The 16,633-nt window shown below is 39.6% G+C and overlaps 1 protein-coding gene across 29 annotated transcripts in view; it reads right to left on the reverse strand.

Moving 5' to 3' along the window:
* Positions 1–16,633, reverse strand: part of LOC121737989 (ryanodine receptor) — a 156,146-nt gene that overhangs the window by 92,005 nt on the left and 47,508 nt on the right. For 22 of the 29 annotated variants that reach the window (XM_042129772.1, XM_042129761.1, XM_042129776.1 and 19 more), the window contains 18 exons: positions 14,630–14,770; positions 13,418–13,572; positions 12,815–12,956; positions 12,075–12,168; positions 10,958–11,074; positions 10,532–10,609; positions 10,037–10,167; positions 9,228–9,318; positions 7,931–8,080; positions 6,881–7,034; positions 6,114–6,241; positions 5,490–5,570; positions 4,036–4,135; positions 2,632–2,749; positions 2,456–2,536; positions 1,905–2,017; positions 1,585–1,696; positions 1,247–1,383 (listed from right to left, as the gene is read on the reverse strand). In XM_042129772.1, coding sequence (XP_041985706.1) covers positions 1,247–1,383; positions 1,585–1,696; positions 1,905–2,017; positions 2,456–2,536; positions 2,632–2,749; positions 4,036–4,135; positions 5,490–5,570; positions 6,114–6,241; positions 6,881–7,034; positions 7,931–8,080; positions 9,228–9,318; positions 10,037–10,167; positions 10,532–10,609; positions 10,958–11,074; positions 12,075–12,168; positions 12,815–12,956; positions 13,418–13,572; positions 14,630–14,770 — 2,123 coding nt within the window. Of the gene's footprint in view, positions 1–1,246; positions 1,384–1,584; positions 1,697–1,904; positions 2,018–2,455; positions 2,537–2,631; positions 2,750–4,035; positions 4,136–4,947; positions 5,048–5,489; positions 5,571–6,113; positions 6,242–6,880; positions 7,035–7,930; positions 8,081–9,227; positions 9,319–10,036; positions 10,168–10,531; positions 10,610–10,957; positions 11,075–12,074; positions 12,169–12,814; positions 12,957–13,417; positions 13,573–14,629; positions 14,771–16,633 lie in introns of all 29 variants that reach the window. The other 7 variants (XM_042129775.1, XM_042129774.1, XM_042129773.1 and 4 more) reach the window with 1 other exon arrangement.

Raw genomic sequence — 16,633 nt, forward strand, 5'->3', positions numbered from 1 at the left:
ATAGAAGTAAATATCATATAGCTGGTGGCTGTCCGCTGTCGCCAGTCCGTCAATAAGTGCCGGGAAGCTATCGCGGCGTTACCATGGTAACGTCCAAGCATCTGACGATGCTTCTCCTCTACGTCGCCGCCAGGCGGTGTTTTCCTTAAAGTTACGTTTAAAACAGCGCTTGCAGCGACGTCTTCCGACGCTCGGGAAATACGAGCGTTGCCGAAAAATTACGAAAATTTCTATGCGCATTATCACTTTGGAAACACTGTACATGACATTTCTGAAATTTTTATTTAATCAACTTTGTTATAATACTATTGGACTGGCAATAGACGCGAAAGCTGCAGTCGGGACCGACTGCTCTGAAGCGGTCGCATTGAAATTTGCACCGACAGCTCAACAACTGCTCGGGCGGTCCATCCGTGTATTGCGGATATGAATTTAATATGAAAACTGCAGATCACCGTGCGGCAACCGCACCTTGCAGTCGTCAAACCGAGCCGACAAATCAACCCCAACTATAAATCAAGTTTTGTTCTTAACTGCGTTATTGCAAGTGTCTTTGCCTAAGACCCTGGCTGTATTCTGGAAATCCGCAAAAAAAAAATTTGCCTTTTGGCATAAGTATTTTATTTTTGTCAACCTTTTATAAAAACACAGGAGTCTTAGGCCGGTACGTCACATAGAACATTTACGTGCTTTTTAAAACGTTATGTTAGCGAAGCCACATTGCTCCGTTGCCTTGTGTGCGTTGTGTCGTCGGAACACGGAGTAACAACGCAATGCATGCCACATCTGCGTTGCCGTTATACGCGACAATATAATTGGAGACGTTGTTATTCATCTCCGAGACGTTCTTATCTTCTATCCGTTGTACCGTCGCCATCAAAACAACGCATGCGACGACACAACGCATACACCGCAACATAATATAGCATGTCTTAAAACGTATGTAAAACGTTGGTGCGTCGACGCTGCGGCAACACAACGCAACGAAGCAATATGACCTCGCTCAACAGGAATGTACACATTAATCAACATTAGGGAGTATCTAAATTCTAACTGAACAAATTATTTTAACAATACTAACACTTTTAATTTTTTTTTCTATCAATTCAAAATTTTACGTCACAAGCCACACTATACAAATTTACAAAATTAAAAAAAGGGGTAATATTTTTTTGAGAAGCAAGGACCAATTAATACGACCAATAAAATTTTTGACGTAATATTTTGCTAGAGATCTTTACAATACCTTTGATATCATTCATGGTGAATCCGCTCCTCATGATCTGGTCTATGTGTGCCGGCATTTGAGCCTCTACCGCTTCTCTCTGTAGTATCTGCTGTCTCTCTTTTATCTCTACCCAACGGCGAGCTTTCTCTTGCTCACTAGAAAAATAAATTAATTACTTAGTCGAGGCGCGACTATAAAAAATCGTGCGAAACTCTAAAGTGAGTGTATTCAGCGGGAATTTTTAAATGAATGTGGTGTGGAGTACATACATACCAAATTAATGAACAAGTAAGACAGATGAACTTTCAGACATAATATAAGTCTAGATAATCATCATCAATATCACAATGACTCACTCAATAAACTCAGCCTGGCATATAACGGGCAGAGACAATCGCAGGAACTCCCAATTCGCTTTCTCCATCGTCTCAAAAGTGTTGTGAGATATTTTCATGCAGGGCGGGGTTTCTGAAAAAAAAAATTACAAATTTTAACAGAATCTTAATTTTTACTTAGCGGTACAGGTCACTTTAAGATCTAGGTAATTTTTAGATCTAGGTGGGACGAGGAGTAAGCAGTACCGAAAAACAGTGGAGTCTTTGTGAGTCCGTTTCGTAGAACGTAGGCATTAAATTTACTGTCAGTTTGACAGTTAAAATTTTTATAAAATACTTACCCGAGCCAGCAGGTATCCTCGTGACGTCGATTCTTGTGTCGGCCATTTCGTCTGTGTTCTCAAAAATCGGCTGGTCCTTCGTGTACCAGTGTGTGACGTCGCGCTTCATGTTGCTAGAGGAAAAATAATTTGTAATAACCCAACTAGTGAATAATATATATCGAGGTGACATAACTCTGGATGGATTGTAATAATAGCAATGATAGTCATCAAGCGACAATATGTACTAATTGTGTTGCGTTGAGTCGCCGCAGCGGCGTTTTTACAAACATAATATTTTCGGTATTACGCATCAAGCGTTGCGTTTGCGTTAAGGTGCATCGCAGCAGTGGCAACGTTTCGATGTTTTAACATACATAGTTATATTCGTCATACATAGTTATAGTCGGTGTATTGACGGACGACTGATATTATTTGAATGGGAGGTAACGCTCTGCGCTGTCATCGTCTTGCGTTGTGATAACGTGCTTTGTAACAACGCAGCAATAATATAATGCATTATTCCAATAACTCCGACGTAAAATTTCTTTGAATGGACTGTCAGTACTTACACACAGAAAGGCTCATAGCCCTCTTGTAGACCGCACGTCGTAAAATACTTCAAGGAGTTAACGTCTTGGCCGTACGAAAGTCTGAAGAACAAAAACATTTTTAATTAGACCACTACAACCAGAGTCAATACAACAAAAACTACCCTATATCCTTTCCATATAACCCAAAGACTCACCTAGCTTTCTGTCCCACACCCAAAGTGCAGGCAGGTACGAAATTATCTCCCTGTACATCTGCAAAGGTCGTCTCTCCGCCCAAAGCATCCATTAGGAGTTCACCATTGAGAGAGAAACCTAATAAATATCATAATTTGTGAAAATCAGACAGTTTGATAATGAGTATAGGGCGCGCACAATTTTTAGATAGCTCAGCAAAAATGGAAGTGGAAGGTCCAGTCGATTTTTGGGTCTCTTTAGTAAGAGTAAGCGTAAATAGGCAAAGACTAAGCGGGGCAGGTGCCTCGTATTGTTAAATATTTTTCACAAGTTCGGGACTTGTCCCCAAAGCCAATAATAATTACACCAAGCGATCTTAAAATTGTACACGACCTATATTATTAGTACAAAATTGTGCCATGATTATTTACAAAAACTTATTTGATACATTTACTCAGAATAAATGAAACGTTAAATATTATTTTTTAAAGAACAAAAACTTATAAAGTTAGTGACAAAATTGGGTTAGTATTCTCAAATCTGAATAGTTGCACTGATCTGTAAGCTAGTAAGTTAAAATTGAAGCTGATTCAGAAAAAAAAACACGTTTTAATACATAAATCAGGGGTCTAATATTTAAGACTTTCACAACAAAACACTCAGGACCTGTTTCACCACTTCCTGATAAGTGATGAATAGATTATCCACCAATTAACTTGACAGATAAAGTATGGAGAATCTGTCAAAAAAGTAGTGAATAGCCTATTCGGCACTTTATCAGAAAGTGGTGAAACAGGCTCTAAACTTGGGTAATTTTTCTGAACCAGAACCAATATTATAATCAGGCAGTTAGTCATAATGCACAGTTCAAAACATACAGCATTTAAATACGTAAGGCTGTACATACATGATTAGTCATCTATGTATCTGTATCTGTTGTGGAAATGGTCAAAATGTATTGTCTAACTGTAGAAACGGGTAAAATGATTTCAAAACCGTTTCATCTAAATCTATTTCGAACCATGATGCTTTCACATGCCTCAATACTCTTGAGATTTTTATCGCTATTTTCGTGCCTCTTTTTGACTATCAAAAGCAAAGCGATGCGGTGACAAGCTCTTCTGCTGAATGAAGCGAATCGATCAAAATATTGGCATTTTTGTGGCAGAAATATCTATTTTTATAACATATCAAATACTACAAAAGTGTTTGCAATTAAATGTTCTCTTGGCCCATGTGTAATGAGCAGAGCCATAGAGAAATGTATCCGGCTCACAGGACCATGTTGGTCCTTCGAGCCGGATTCATTAACTTTATAAATGAAATTTAAATTTTTCAAAAGTAAATTATAAAGCGCCTTTTTAGTAAGTAAAAAATACTTCTGCCACACCTCTAGAAGCAAGCTTATTGCCAAGAGTATTTACTTATCGTCTTATCAATGAGATCTAGGAAAACGCCTACAACGTCTCCAACTGCCCACTGTCTGCCAAACGACTCAGTGTTTCCAGAGAACACTTTTTCCTCCTTGAAAGTTACCAAATACATAAGACTAAAAGAACTTACGAATTAAAGTTAACTTACGTCTAGATACGTTTAATACAATGAAAGAGTAGGATGGTGTCAAAAAAATGGTTCCACAAAATGCTCGACAAGAATTGCTGCATTACTTTTGAACTTCCTGTTGGTTGTCAAACTCGGGTCGGTCATATAAATTTCGTTGTTGCTACGTATTTATGAGAGCAACTAGAGCCCTATTCGGATGGTCATATTATGTAAGAGAGCTGCTACTCTAGACATCCTATAACATAATTATTATACCTACATCTATAATTTTGACATTGGTAATTTGTTGGTCGTGTTTTGTGTCTAAAGTGTACAAGATTTTTTTTATATTTATAGTTTTTAATTACTAAATACAGAAAACATTTTACAGGGATATTTTAACAAGGGATTTACGTATGTACACATATTTAATTTTAAAGGCACATTTTTGGGGTGGTTAAACAACACCTACCAACTTTTAATCAGTACTATACAAACATATAATTTTGTACGTTTGTATGCCTATTTTGTTGTTCGTATCCTTCACTACCATCTCAGAAACTTCACGGTTGTAAAATAATATTGCATGCCTTATAAACCAGAACATTAATTTCTATATTATCTTTGACAAAAAATTGTTTCAACAACATAAATTAGTTTAAAATTTTAGCTCTTGGTAGCATAAAATCTGCATCTGGTCATACTATGATTTTTCTCAGTTTATCTACATCAAAATAGGCATATCAATACTTGTTAGACTCATAAACACTTGACATGTCGGTCATCTAACTCACTAATCGTTTGGTCAGTGACATCTAAGAAACACGCAACAATATCGCCAACTTTCAGCTGCTGTCCAAACGTGTCGCTTGCTCCACCATGCCATTTTAACGACTAAAGAAAACACGTTTAAAATATCTATTCCTTACATAAATAATGTAATAAAAACAGCTTCTTGGACGTATAATAAGTATTGTAAACTTCACAGCGAAAAATTAAAGTACAAAACACAGTAAAGTACTTTACAAGAAGAAATATAGTTTGGATTTTGGTAAAGCATTCGAAAACATCAATCATAGACTAACTAACTTACTTATGTTGAAAATCAATATTTCTTGCTTTTCGTTATAAGGTATTTACTTTATATACATTTTTACGTTATCAAAAACTTGTTGGATTGATTTTAAACTACATACTTAAAAATGTGGTCATTCAAGAGCACAAAGTAAAAAAATTACCAAGTACAGAACCTTGTGGTACTCCTTTCTACATATTATTGAACAGACGTGGAATTTGATTAGTTAACTTGATATAATAGTCTTTTAAGTCTACTTACATTATAACCGTCGAATGCCCATGAATTTTCGTCTTGTCCCAACATTATTCCTGGGGCCATATCAGCATGAGCCCAACCGACCTGAAAGCCACAGATGTAAATGATTAAATCAGTGATCATGGGCGTACCCAGGTTCTGGGCCAGGGGGGGGGGCAAATTACCCAGGTTCTGGGCCAGGGGGAGGGGCAAATTACGCAGATTCTTGGGGGGGGGGCAAATCAGATTTTTTATAAGCTAGGTGTTTATAAAGAATAAAAAATGAATAATTTTTAGTTGTAAATTATTGTATTGCAAACAAATGGCAAAAATTTGTTTTATTATTTTTAATTTTTATAGATGAAAGTACTAGATAATATACTTAGTAGGGACGTCAACATGACCCAGGGGGGGGCAGCTGCCCCCCCCTGCCCCCCCCCCCTCGGTACGCCCATGTCAGTGATTATTTTTATTTACACGAGAGCTAGCGCCACAGACATACTGCAGGATGTAACTACTATAATATTATTTCTATCTTAACCGATATAGAATTTTAGAAAGGTGATATACATTTTTTGTACATACATTTCTACATGGATTTTTTCGTCATCAAATCCTTGTAGCAATGTCACTGACGATATAAATTACCCTCATAGGTCCCGCGGTGAGTATCTCGAATTCGAAGTACCATTTCCCTGAGCTAACAGCGTAGTTCTTCTCCGCTCTGTATGTTCGGAAGTCAGCCTGCTTCTGTCTAGAAGCTTCTGCCAGCAAGGCTGAAAAGAAGACGATATTGATAAGAGAACGATGTAACATCTGATTATTATTGTATATCTGCATTCTAAGCAAATAAACGATCTATAGTCTGTCAAAAATGTGAAGAAAATTAAAAAGTGGCAACATGTAGTCTAGTGTTCATCCCTTTCAAATCAATCTAAGAAAAAAGTGTTGACACAACGATGTTATGTAACGATAGAATACAATCTTTAGTAATATTATAAGCGCAAAGGGTGATATTTGTCCGTCCAATTTAGTTAGAACCGATTTAGATGTTTAGTATGCAAATAATTTAAGGCACTGAAAAGGACATAGGATAATTATTTCCGCGAAAAAAAATGTATGGCGATATCCCGAAGAACGAATTTCGGAACATAGTTTGTGGGCGTCCGCGTCATCATGGAGGGGTTTACAGAAAAATATTTAAGATTTATCGTATCACGAAGAAAATACATTTATATCGGCCGCGCACAACTTTAATATTGCTCGGCATTATTGGTAGATTGCGCCCAACATCTACCGGAAATGTGTATAGACAAAATATACACATTTCCGGTAGATGTTGGGCGCCTTTTGCCCTCTCCAGTTTCACCGAGCGATCTTAAACTCGTATACGGTCTATACCGTTATAAGCATACCTTCATGTTGCTCCCCGGTAGGAGGATCCAAGTTGTATCCATAAACCAGCAGAGTCCTAACAGTCTCCGACGCCGTATCTCGGTTGGCCTTCTTGATGGCGTCGTCTACCTTCGGATACGGGACTAGATGGGGCGAGCGGTGCATGTCAGCGTCCTGTCATGAAGATAATGTCTTGTTACACATATAAGAACAATAATTCATACTAATATTATAAATGCGAAAGTGTGTCTGTCTGTCTGTTGCCCCTTCTCGCCGGACCGCTGAACCGATTTTCCTTACTTTGAGTCCCAGTCCCCGAAAAAAACATAGGATACTGTTATCTCTGCAAAAAAATTATGTTTACTGCACGATAACCGAATTTTGGCGTCATCTAGTATTGTAGTAATGATGAAACCAGGTCAGCTACGTGCTTACTTTGGGCACAAGAATACTGCTGTATTTTTGTGCCCAAGCATGTAAGCAGTAGACAGTATACACCTAGGTACGTGGGAGAGCCATGCTTCGGCACGAATGGGCCGGCTCGACCGGAGAAATACCACGTTCTCACAGAAAACCGGCGTGAAACAGCGCTTGCGCTGTGTTTCGCCGAGTGAGTGAGTTTACCGGAGGCCCAATCCCCTACCCTATTCCCTTCCCTACCTTCCCCTATTCCCTTCCCTTCCCTACCCTCTCTATTCCCTCTTAAAAGGCCGGCAACGCACTTGCAGCTCTTTTGATGCTGCGAGTGTCCATGGGCGACGGAAGTTGCTTTCCATCAGGTGACCCGTTTGCTCGTTTGCTCCCTTATTTTATAAAAAAAAAGGTACTTTACTCTAACTTTATTTGCTCTCGTAATTATTTAGTGGCACGGACAATTGACATGCATTGATGCATGGATTACCTTGTCAGAAAATTAGGTGATCAGCTTGCATTGTCTAAACAATCTTGGACGTGTCAGAAATTTAATGCAAAGCAGAAATAATCTTAGAATCGGAGTTCTCATCACATCCACACGTGACTGACTTCATTGCTGACGTGACTAGCTTCATTGCTAGACCAACTTCACTCACCTCGTTTAGTCCATAAGTCCATCCCTGCTGTATCCTCTCCCGAGCCCAAAGGTTGTGAGTGTTCTCAGCCAGTTGGTCGACTAGCTCGTCCATCTTGGGAGTGAGTGTGACCGCGCTCAGGTCTAGAGGCGCTGGCTTGTAGCCGTTGGACTAGAAATATATTTACATTGGAATATGAGACTAAATTATTTCAACTTAGTTCCATTTATAACTAAAGTTCAAACGGCAAACTGAGGCACGAAACTCCATAAAATTATAAAGTTTTTATGAAATTCTGTGCCACGTTATTTTGGTTATACTGTACCTTAGCCTGCATTGAATACTTTGGACAGCGAAGTAGGTTTTAAAATGTGTTGCATTTGGCATGACACGTCGCTAAGGGCCAACCACACGTACCACAACCACACGACAACCGCAACCACACGACAAACACACGACGTGGTCGGGCGTATATTTCGTATTGTAAATGAACTGGACCATTCACACGTACCACATTTTGCAGTCGTTGTCGACCACTTGTAAATTACCGACCACATCGCAACCACGTCGCAACCACATCGCAACCACAACGTTGCGTCGATGCAACGACACGCCACCCGCGCTCTTCCAAAGCAAAAGTTGGTACTGAGTAACGGGTACGCCATCTAGTACGAAACGTTACTCACGAATGCAAGGGGTAAAAACGGGACCCTATTACTAAGTCTTCGAAGTCTGTCCGTCTGTCAGTCTGTCTCCAGGCTGTATCTCAAGAACCGCTATAGCTAGACTTCTGAAATTTTCACAGATTGTGTATATCTGTTGCCGCTATAACAACAAATACTAAAAACATAAAGTTAATATTTAAGGGGTTCCCATACAACAAACGAGATTTTTTGGCCTTTATGGCTCATAATCCATAATGGCAATATGTAGACACTTGAAATTTTCAGAAAATCCTCAATAGGGGTGTAGACAGTAAACGAAATATATACAAATCGTGTTTCCGCTATAAAAGCCGGAGTCGAACTACAATAGTTCGACTTGCACATGACGCAACCACGTCGCAACCACATCGCAACGTCATTTTGTCGGTACCACAACGCAACCACAAAATGCTGCAGCGACACCATTCACACGTAACCACAGCTCGACGACATTTTGTCGTTGCGATGTCGTGTGGTTGTGGTACGTGTGGGTTGGCACTAAGTGGAACGTCAAATCCCATCTAGAATTTTAGTTTTGCCGTCCAATTTTTTGAAACCGGGTGTAACTGGGTAATAAATATTCGAAGGTTTTTTTCTCCTATTTTAACACTCACTTGCATGAAAGGTTCATTTGGCAGGCGAACGTTTCTGATGCGCGCCGGTGGCTTGTCCAAGCTGATGTAGTAGCCGAGAGCGAGGATTGTCCTGAAAAGGGACAATCATTTTTTTTCAATACCATTAAAATATCCGTTATACTCCGTTGCGCCAAAATCCCTGTGGTGAAACCGTACATTTTTCCGGGATAAAAGTATCCTATGTCCTTTCCAGGGACTCAAAGTATCACCATGTCAAATTTCAGCAAGATCGTGACAGCATTTTGGGCGTGAAGACAGACAGACACACTTTTGTATTTATAATGTTAGTATGGATATATCGTATCACCGTAGGAGAGACATGCTTCGGCATGAATGGGCCGGCTCGACCGGAGAAATACCATGGGCTCACAGAAAACCGGCGCGAAACAGCGTTTGCGCTGTGTTTCGCCGAGTAAGAGAGTTTAAAAAAAAGTGCAACCTGTCTTTTTTTTTATAAAAAAGGAGTGCCGGCAGAAGTGAAAACTTTATTATTAACGTTGTGCATTATTATTTTAACCCATTTTTTATGAAAATCTATTTAAAAAAATCGATTTTTTAATTAACCGAAACCCTTACAATCGATTAAAAAATATCGACAACCGAAAAAAAAACAATCGATTGTTCGATTAATAGATTTCGATGTTACAACACTACTCTCCAACCGTCTTACGGTTTTTCGATCAGCACGAGAATCTGACGCGAGTTTCACAGTTTTTACCCATCCCACAAAAGTGCTCAACGCCGCTAAAGAAGTTTTCACTTCAAAAATAAATAAGAGGAATATATACTTGAGCGTCTGCACAGCTAGCTGTATGTCATATCGTTTCTCCGCCGGCGGCAGTCGCTCGAACGGCACCAGACAGGGGTGGACTTTGTGCAGGTCGTCGCGCTGATCCCCATACATCCAGCCAGCTTCAATCTGTGGATATACGGCGGATGATCAAGTGTATAATGCCTCCGTGGTCCAGGGGCTTAGAGCTCTTGACTCGGAGGTCGTGGGTATTCGATACCCGCGTTGGAAACATATTCCAAGTTTGGTTAGGACAATGCAGGCTGATCACCTGATTGTCTGAGAAGTAAGATGATCCATGCCTCGGAGGGGCATGTAAAAAGTCGGTCCTGGGCACTATAAAATTACTCCTGCGTAACTGGCATGGTTTCAATGAAACCGGCCACCAAAAGGCGTGGGAGTTAAGATGATAAACAAATTAAAGTGTCAAGATTTTGGTTCTTTTATAAATTGGTTAACATGAAAATTTCAATATTTATTTTCTAAATCATACCTTGTTCATGGCCCACATTTCGTGTATATTCTCTGCCAACTTGTCCCTTATCTGTTCAATATATTGTGGCAGGGTTATCTGAAAAGCAAAAAAAAAAAAATATAAAAGTCTCATTATTATATTAGTATATTTTAATTGACCAGTTTATTTATAATATCTGAGCGTTTCAGCTCTGTATATAATAGAAAACTTCCCGATGAACTTCGTATCACTTGTCTCTTATAAACCTTTCCTCGTCTTCCACAAATATTTGAAGACTAAAATTAGCCAAATCAGTGCAGTCGTTCTCGAGTTTTAGCGAGACTAAAAAACTTCAAAAAATTGTTATTATATAGATTTCTGAATTTCTCTACTGTCCTTCCATGTTCCCCTCTAGTATGTTAACGTTGACTTTAAAATATTTCTAAAATTCAGTGGCGTTCTCACCGCAGCGGTGTCGACGGGAGTGGGCACGAAGGCAGTGTCGTCTTGTACCAGAGGGGGCCCCGCTAGCGCCCTCTTCGCTAAGTTTCCGAAGTAGAAACACGGCTCTAAAGCTAGGACCTGAGAAAAAATTAGACATTTAAAATTAAATATACAATGTGTAACAAAAATGAGTGATAATACTTTAGTGTGTGTACGTGTTCCTTGTAGAGAGTTCACTGTGAAAGTAGCAGCTCTGAAAGACGAATTTTTTTTTTCACTTTTGTATGGGCAAGAGCCCGACTGTCACGAGTTTCCACATACAAAAGTGAAAAAAATGTTTCGTCTTTCAGCGCTGCTACTTTCACAGTGAACTCTCTACAAGGAACACGTACACATCCTAAAGTATTATCACTTATTTTTGTTACACCCTGTATAGATATAGATCTCGTATCACAAAATATATACATTTTATGCGTGTAGACACCTATACAGTTCTCATAGACACCTGTACGGTTATCGTAGACATCTGCACGGTTCTCGTAGACACCTGTACAGTTCTCGTAGATACATGTTTAGTTCTCGTAGACACCTGTACAGTTCTAGTAGACACCTGTACGGTTCTCGTAGACACCTGTACAGTTCTCGTAGACACCTGTAAGGTCCTCGTAGACACCTGTAAGGTCCTCGTAGACACCTGTACGGTTCTCATAGACACCTGTAAGGTCCTCGTAGACACCTGTAAGGTCCTCGTAGACACCTGTAAGGTCCTCGTAGACACCTGTACGGTTCTCATAGACACCTGTACGGTTCTCGTAGATACCTGTACGGTTCTCGTAGATACCTGTACAATTCTCGTAGACACCTGTACAGTTCTCGTAGACGTCTGTACAGTTCTCGTAGACATCTGTACAGTTCTCGTAGACATCTGTACAGTTCTCGTAGACATCTGTACAGTTCTCGTAGACATCTGTACAGTTCTCGTAGACATCTGTACAGTTCTCGTAGACATCTGTACAGTTCTCGTAGACATCTGTACAGTTCTCAAAGATACCATTACATTTTTCTAAAACACCTGTACATTTTTCGTGCACTTGTTCAATTTACTCTTTCAGATAGATTTATTAATGTATGTATGTACCTGTTGCGGCAATAGACTCTCGACTAGCGGCGAGTAGCCCATCGGCGCGGCGTAGCGTAGGCGGCCGTGCTCACCGCCCAAGAGGAAGCGACAACTGAAAATTAAAAAAGATATGAAAAAAAAATACAAAGGATTTTTATCCTTGAAATCAATGATATTCTATGTTACTAATGTAACTAGATTGGAAGTTTACGGTAGCAACGCGTTGCCACTTCGAAGATGCCTGCAGGCATATCTCACATACATAATGACATAACGAATATATGACTTGACATTGTCTTTTGAACAAAAAAGTGGTTACGCATTTCTGAGAATCTTTTGTAAGACATTGCTACTCTAGTATTTTAGAAACTCATTGCTTGAAATTTGCTTTTTTTGTAAGGTAAAATATTTTAATTATATATATTTCCATAGTCGTGGCCGCAAACGAAGACTGAGCGAAGTGGTATACTCGGTCAGGCCGAAGCCCACGTGATACATTTCAGCTGTCGTAATATATCGACGCACTTAGAAAACTTCGATAGTGCGATGCAGGAATGTGGCGCTAATTGTGGGTACCGCCACGTACGTTCAGTTAAAATGCTTATTACACTTAGATACCACTGAAAATATAGAATTTTATAGCCCGCGTTTATAAAATCTCTCGGCAAAATTGGAAGAAGAATGTCCGATTGATGTCTCTTTGGTGGGACGAGGAATAAGTGGGACACCTACTAACTATTGGTAGTCTATGAATATACCTGAGTTTGCTGGAACAGCTGATGACAGGAAAGAACATGCCCTCAAGATTGAAGTTAGTGAAAGAACCCGTCACTCTGACTCCGTTGAACATGAAGTTAATGATGGGTACAGTCAGATCAAGGGCGCAGCCGATCACGTCACCTGCAAATGACATGTCAATGTTATATTCTAAAGTGAGTGTTCCGATATGTAATCCAGTATACTGGTCAGCGCTTATGACGTCATGAATGCAACGCCATATTGTACTATGACGTACTACAGTACTGTTAAACTGATAAAGTATAGTCAAAACTGATGAGGAAGGCACCAGCGGTCATTGACAGACATTGACATTGACATTAGGAGCGATGAGTATGTTAACTTTGAAAAAAAATCTGTGACAGTTTAACTGAATGAACGGGCGTATACCTGCTCAGTTCAAACCAAGTTTAGTGTGATACAAAATATGATATCGCCTTTAGAATTAAAACATTTGTCAATTCATTGTCAATCACGGTTTACTATTAGGGAGCGGATCACGATGAAACATGAAAAGTTTTTTGACAAGGGGTCAAAGCCCGATGGTGCCAATTTCATCCATTTTGACTATAGTATCGACTAACCTTTTCTAATAAACGGCTCTTCAGCATGCGTCCTATTAACCGCGGTCTTCCGACCACCAGACCAAAGGTATGCGCCGTCGAAACCGTAGGAGTAGAGGTCGTCACCAACACCATTACCTCCCCACTTCTCACCACCTCCCGGGTAGGGGACGTAGCTGAGAATTAAAAAAATACTTAAGTAAGTTTCTAAATACTGGCCAGTACCCATGACGTCAATACGCCATATTGTACTATCAGAGAAGTTCATTCCTAGGCAGATGGGGGACCTACGTAGTTTGGTCGCGTTACGTCAAACCCAGCCGACAAATCACAATAGGCATGATGACTATTTTTTTCTTATTGGTAATTAAAAGACCCTTAAAAATAGAAACATCGCTGAAAGAATGACTCTGATAGCTTAAAAATTCACCGAGATATGACAATTCGAACATCTCATAAAATAGACCTGCCCGAAACGCTCCATAAGTGCTACGAAAGTATGACGTCACTCTTTCGTAGTTTGTACGCATCGGGATTCGGGAGAGAACTAATATGTTCGATAAGTTGCTTTTAATAGCATAAGTTATCGAATGGTATATACAAATATTAAGAAATTGAATTGAGAAAAAATCGACTTGAAAATCCAACTTTGAACGCGCATAACAAAAAAATATAAATGCTATCAAGCTGAAATTTTGGGAACACTTATTTTTTACCGTGATTTCTTTATTTTATTAACAAAATTCGCTAATCTTTGACCTTGTCATCAACCCTATTAAGATTGAATGGATATGAAGTGACCAAATGACTTTGGTCTGTCAACTGCCTAGGAATCAATTTCCTCGACGGTACAAGTATAATATATAATATAACGATATCCCAACAAAGTCAATTACGTCTCTGGCCAGAATATTAGGGTACCAAACTAAACCTGAAAACATATTTTTGTATTGATTTTTATGATAGAAAGAAACGAATGAATTACACTTTTGCTTTTATTATTATCATGCTAAATTAAATGAGAAAAAAACGCGTGAAAGAGACAAACAGCTCGCCGACGACTGTCCCCTTTCGGCGAGGCGATTACGTTACGGTTCCGCTTAGTGTGCGTTGCAGTGGGGAGTTTCATACAAACAATATTGAACGGCTCGAGGCGATACTGTGCCGATCCCTTTCCGAGTTGACATGTGTGCTGTGACCTTTAAGCTGCATAAACAGTAAAATGACACTTACCCGGTAGTATTAGCCCAGCCAATCCTGAGATGTGGCATCATATGTGTGGTCTTCTCAATATGATCCATCGTCACTTCGAAGTACCACTTCTGATATACCGCGGAACCCTCGACCCTTCCGACGAAAATGTTGGGTCGGACACTGAAAACAAAACAAGATAAAATATACACACACTGGCAAAATTAGCGGAACATAGGTAAAAAGGGCCAAAACTTGAACTCAAGTGGGTCGGGCTGTCTGAAAGCCTTTTTTATAGCTTCTAAGCTCATTCAAGAAATAAAATATTGAACAAAACTGGCAAGTTGACAGGTTTTTATAGCAATTATGCCCTAATAAGTGTTTTTCGATTATTGACGTTGTAAGTGTTCCTGATAAGAATGGCGTTTTAGCGGGGTGAAAGGTATGCTCAGCTCATTTGATTGTTTGGTTTTTGGAAGAACACATTGCTTAGATACAAAATTAGTGATTTCCCAGCATTTGCGACAGCTAGAGCTGTAACCACGATAGAGAAAGGTCACACCTACCGTTCGGTCAGTCAGGCCTTAGGTGTGTCGGCTTCCGTGGTTCATCGTAACTTTCAACGCTTCAGAGAGACTGGATCTTACGTTCGGAGACGAGAACAAGGCAGATATCGGGTGACAATGGTTCAGGATGACCATTTTGTAAGGAAACAAAACTTAAGAAATCGACCTCAAATTGCTATGCAGACACGAAACCTGTCGGAAAAGGTCCAAGATGAACGTGTAAGTGATTGTACAGTAAGAAGAAGACTCAAAGAAGTTAAATTAAACTCAAAAGTGCCAGCAAGGGCACCAAAACTTGAGACAGGATACCGAAGAGCCAGGCTAAGATTTGCGCGTGAACATCAAAATTAGACAAGTGAGAGAAATCTTGTGCTGTACAGTGATGGGAGCAAATTCTGTGTACATTGTATTGACAGGCGATAAAGAATGTGGATAAATCATAAGGAAAGCTACAGGCCATCAAACTTACCGGAAACAGTGGCCTATGATGCAGGCTTCGTAATGGTTTGGAGTTGCATATGATTTGGAGCCCGCATGGAGCTGATGATTATAGATGATGGTACTTTGACAGTACAGTGCTATAGCACCGACATCCTGGAACTGCATGGTGTGCCTTTTACACAGTTTTAGGTAGTAATTTCAATTTTATGTGCGTCCATAGATTAAGAAAATCGGGCATTATTACCTAAACGATGCTGGCGTAGCCCAGGCGGAGAGGCCAGCGTGGTCTACGGATGTGGATCCGATTGAAGACGTGTGGCACATCAATGGGTGAACGGTACGAGTTAAAACTCCAGCTCCAAAATGTGTCCAGGAGCTCGAGTTGGCGCTACTGGAGGAGTAGGAGAATATCCCACAGGAAATGATTGACAATTAAAATGCAAGCATGGAATGGCGTATCCAGGCCCTCTTGAGATCCATAGAAGGCATTACACGCTTTTAACATGGCATTTCTTTAATAAAAATGGAGAATTTATCTTAAAAACTTACTACTGAAATTTCAAAGATTTTCTTAATTTTTTGATTTTTGCTGATTTCTTTCTATTTTTCACGTTTTTATGCCCTAAATTTATATAAAATTTATTTTTGAATAATCAATTAGTAAATAAATAAATAAATATATAAAAATCAGTGAACAATTAAAAAAAAATTGAAAATTTTGTTATGTTCCTCTAATTTTGCCGGTGTGTTTAGTATAATCATATTATAACACTTGTAGTATAATAATTAACGTTCACCGTGAAAGTAGCAGCGCTGTAAGACGATTTTTTTTGTATGTGCAAGCGCGAGTGCGAGTTTCCCGATACAAAAGTGAAAAACTTTTTGCTCTTTCAGCGCTGCAACTTTCACAGTAAACTATACACGGGACAAAACGCCTCCGTGGTCCAATGGTTTAGAGCGCGGCTCTTTACTCGGAGGTCGCGGGTTCGATTCCCGCGTTGGAAACATGTTATTTCCAAGTTTGGTTATGCCCTAACCA

This window comes from Aricia agestis, chromosome 22, assembly GCF_905147365.1.
Source record: "Aricia agestis chromosome 22, ilAriAges1.1, whole genome shotgun sequence".
Lineage (NCBI taxonomy): Eukaryota > Metazoa > Arthropoda > Insecta > Lepidoptera > Lycaenidae > Aricia > Aricia agestis.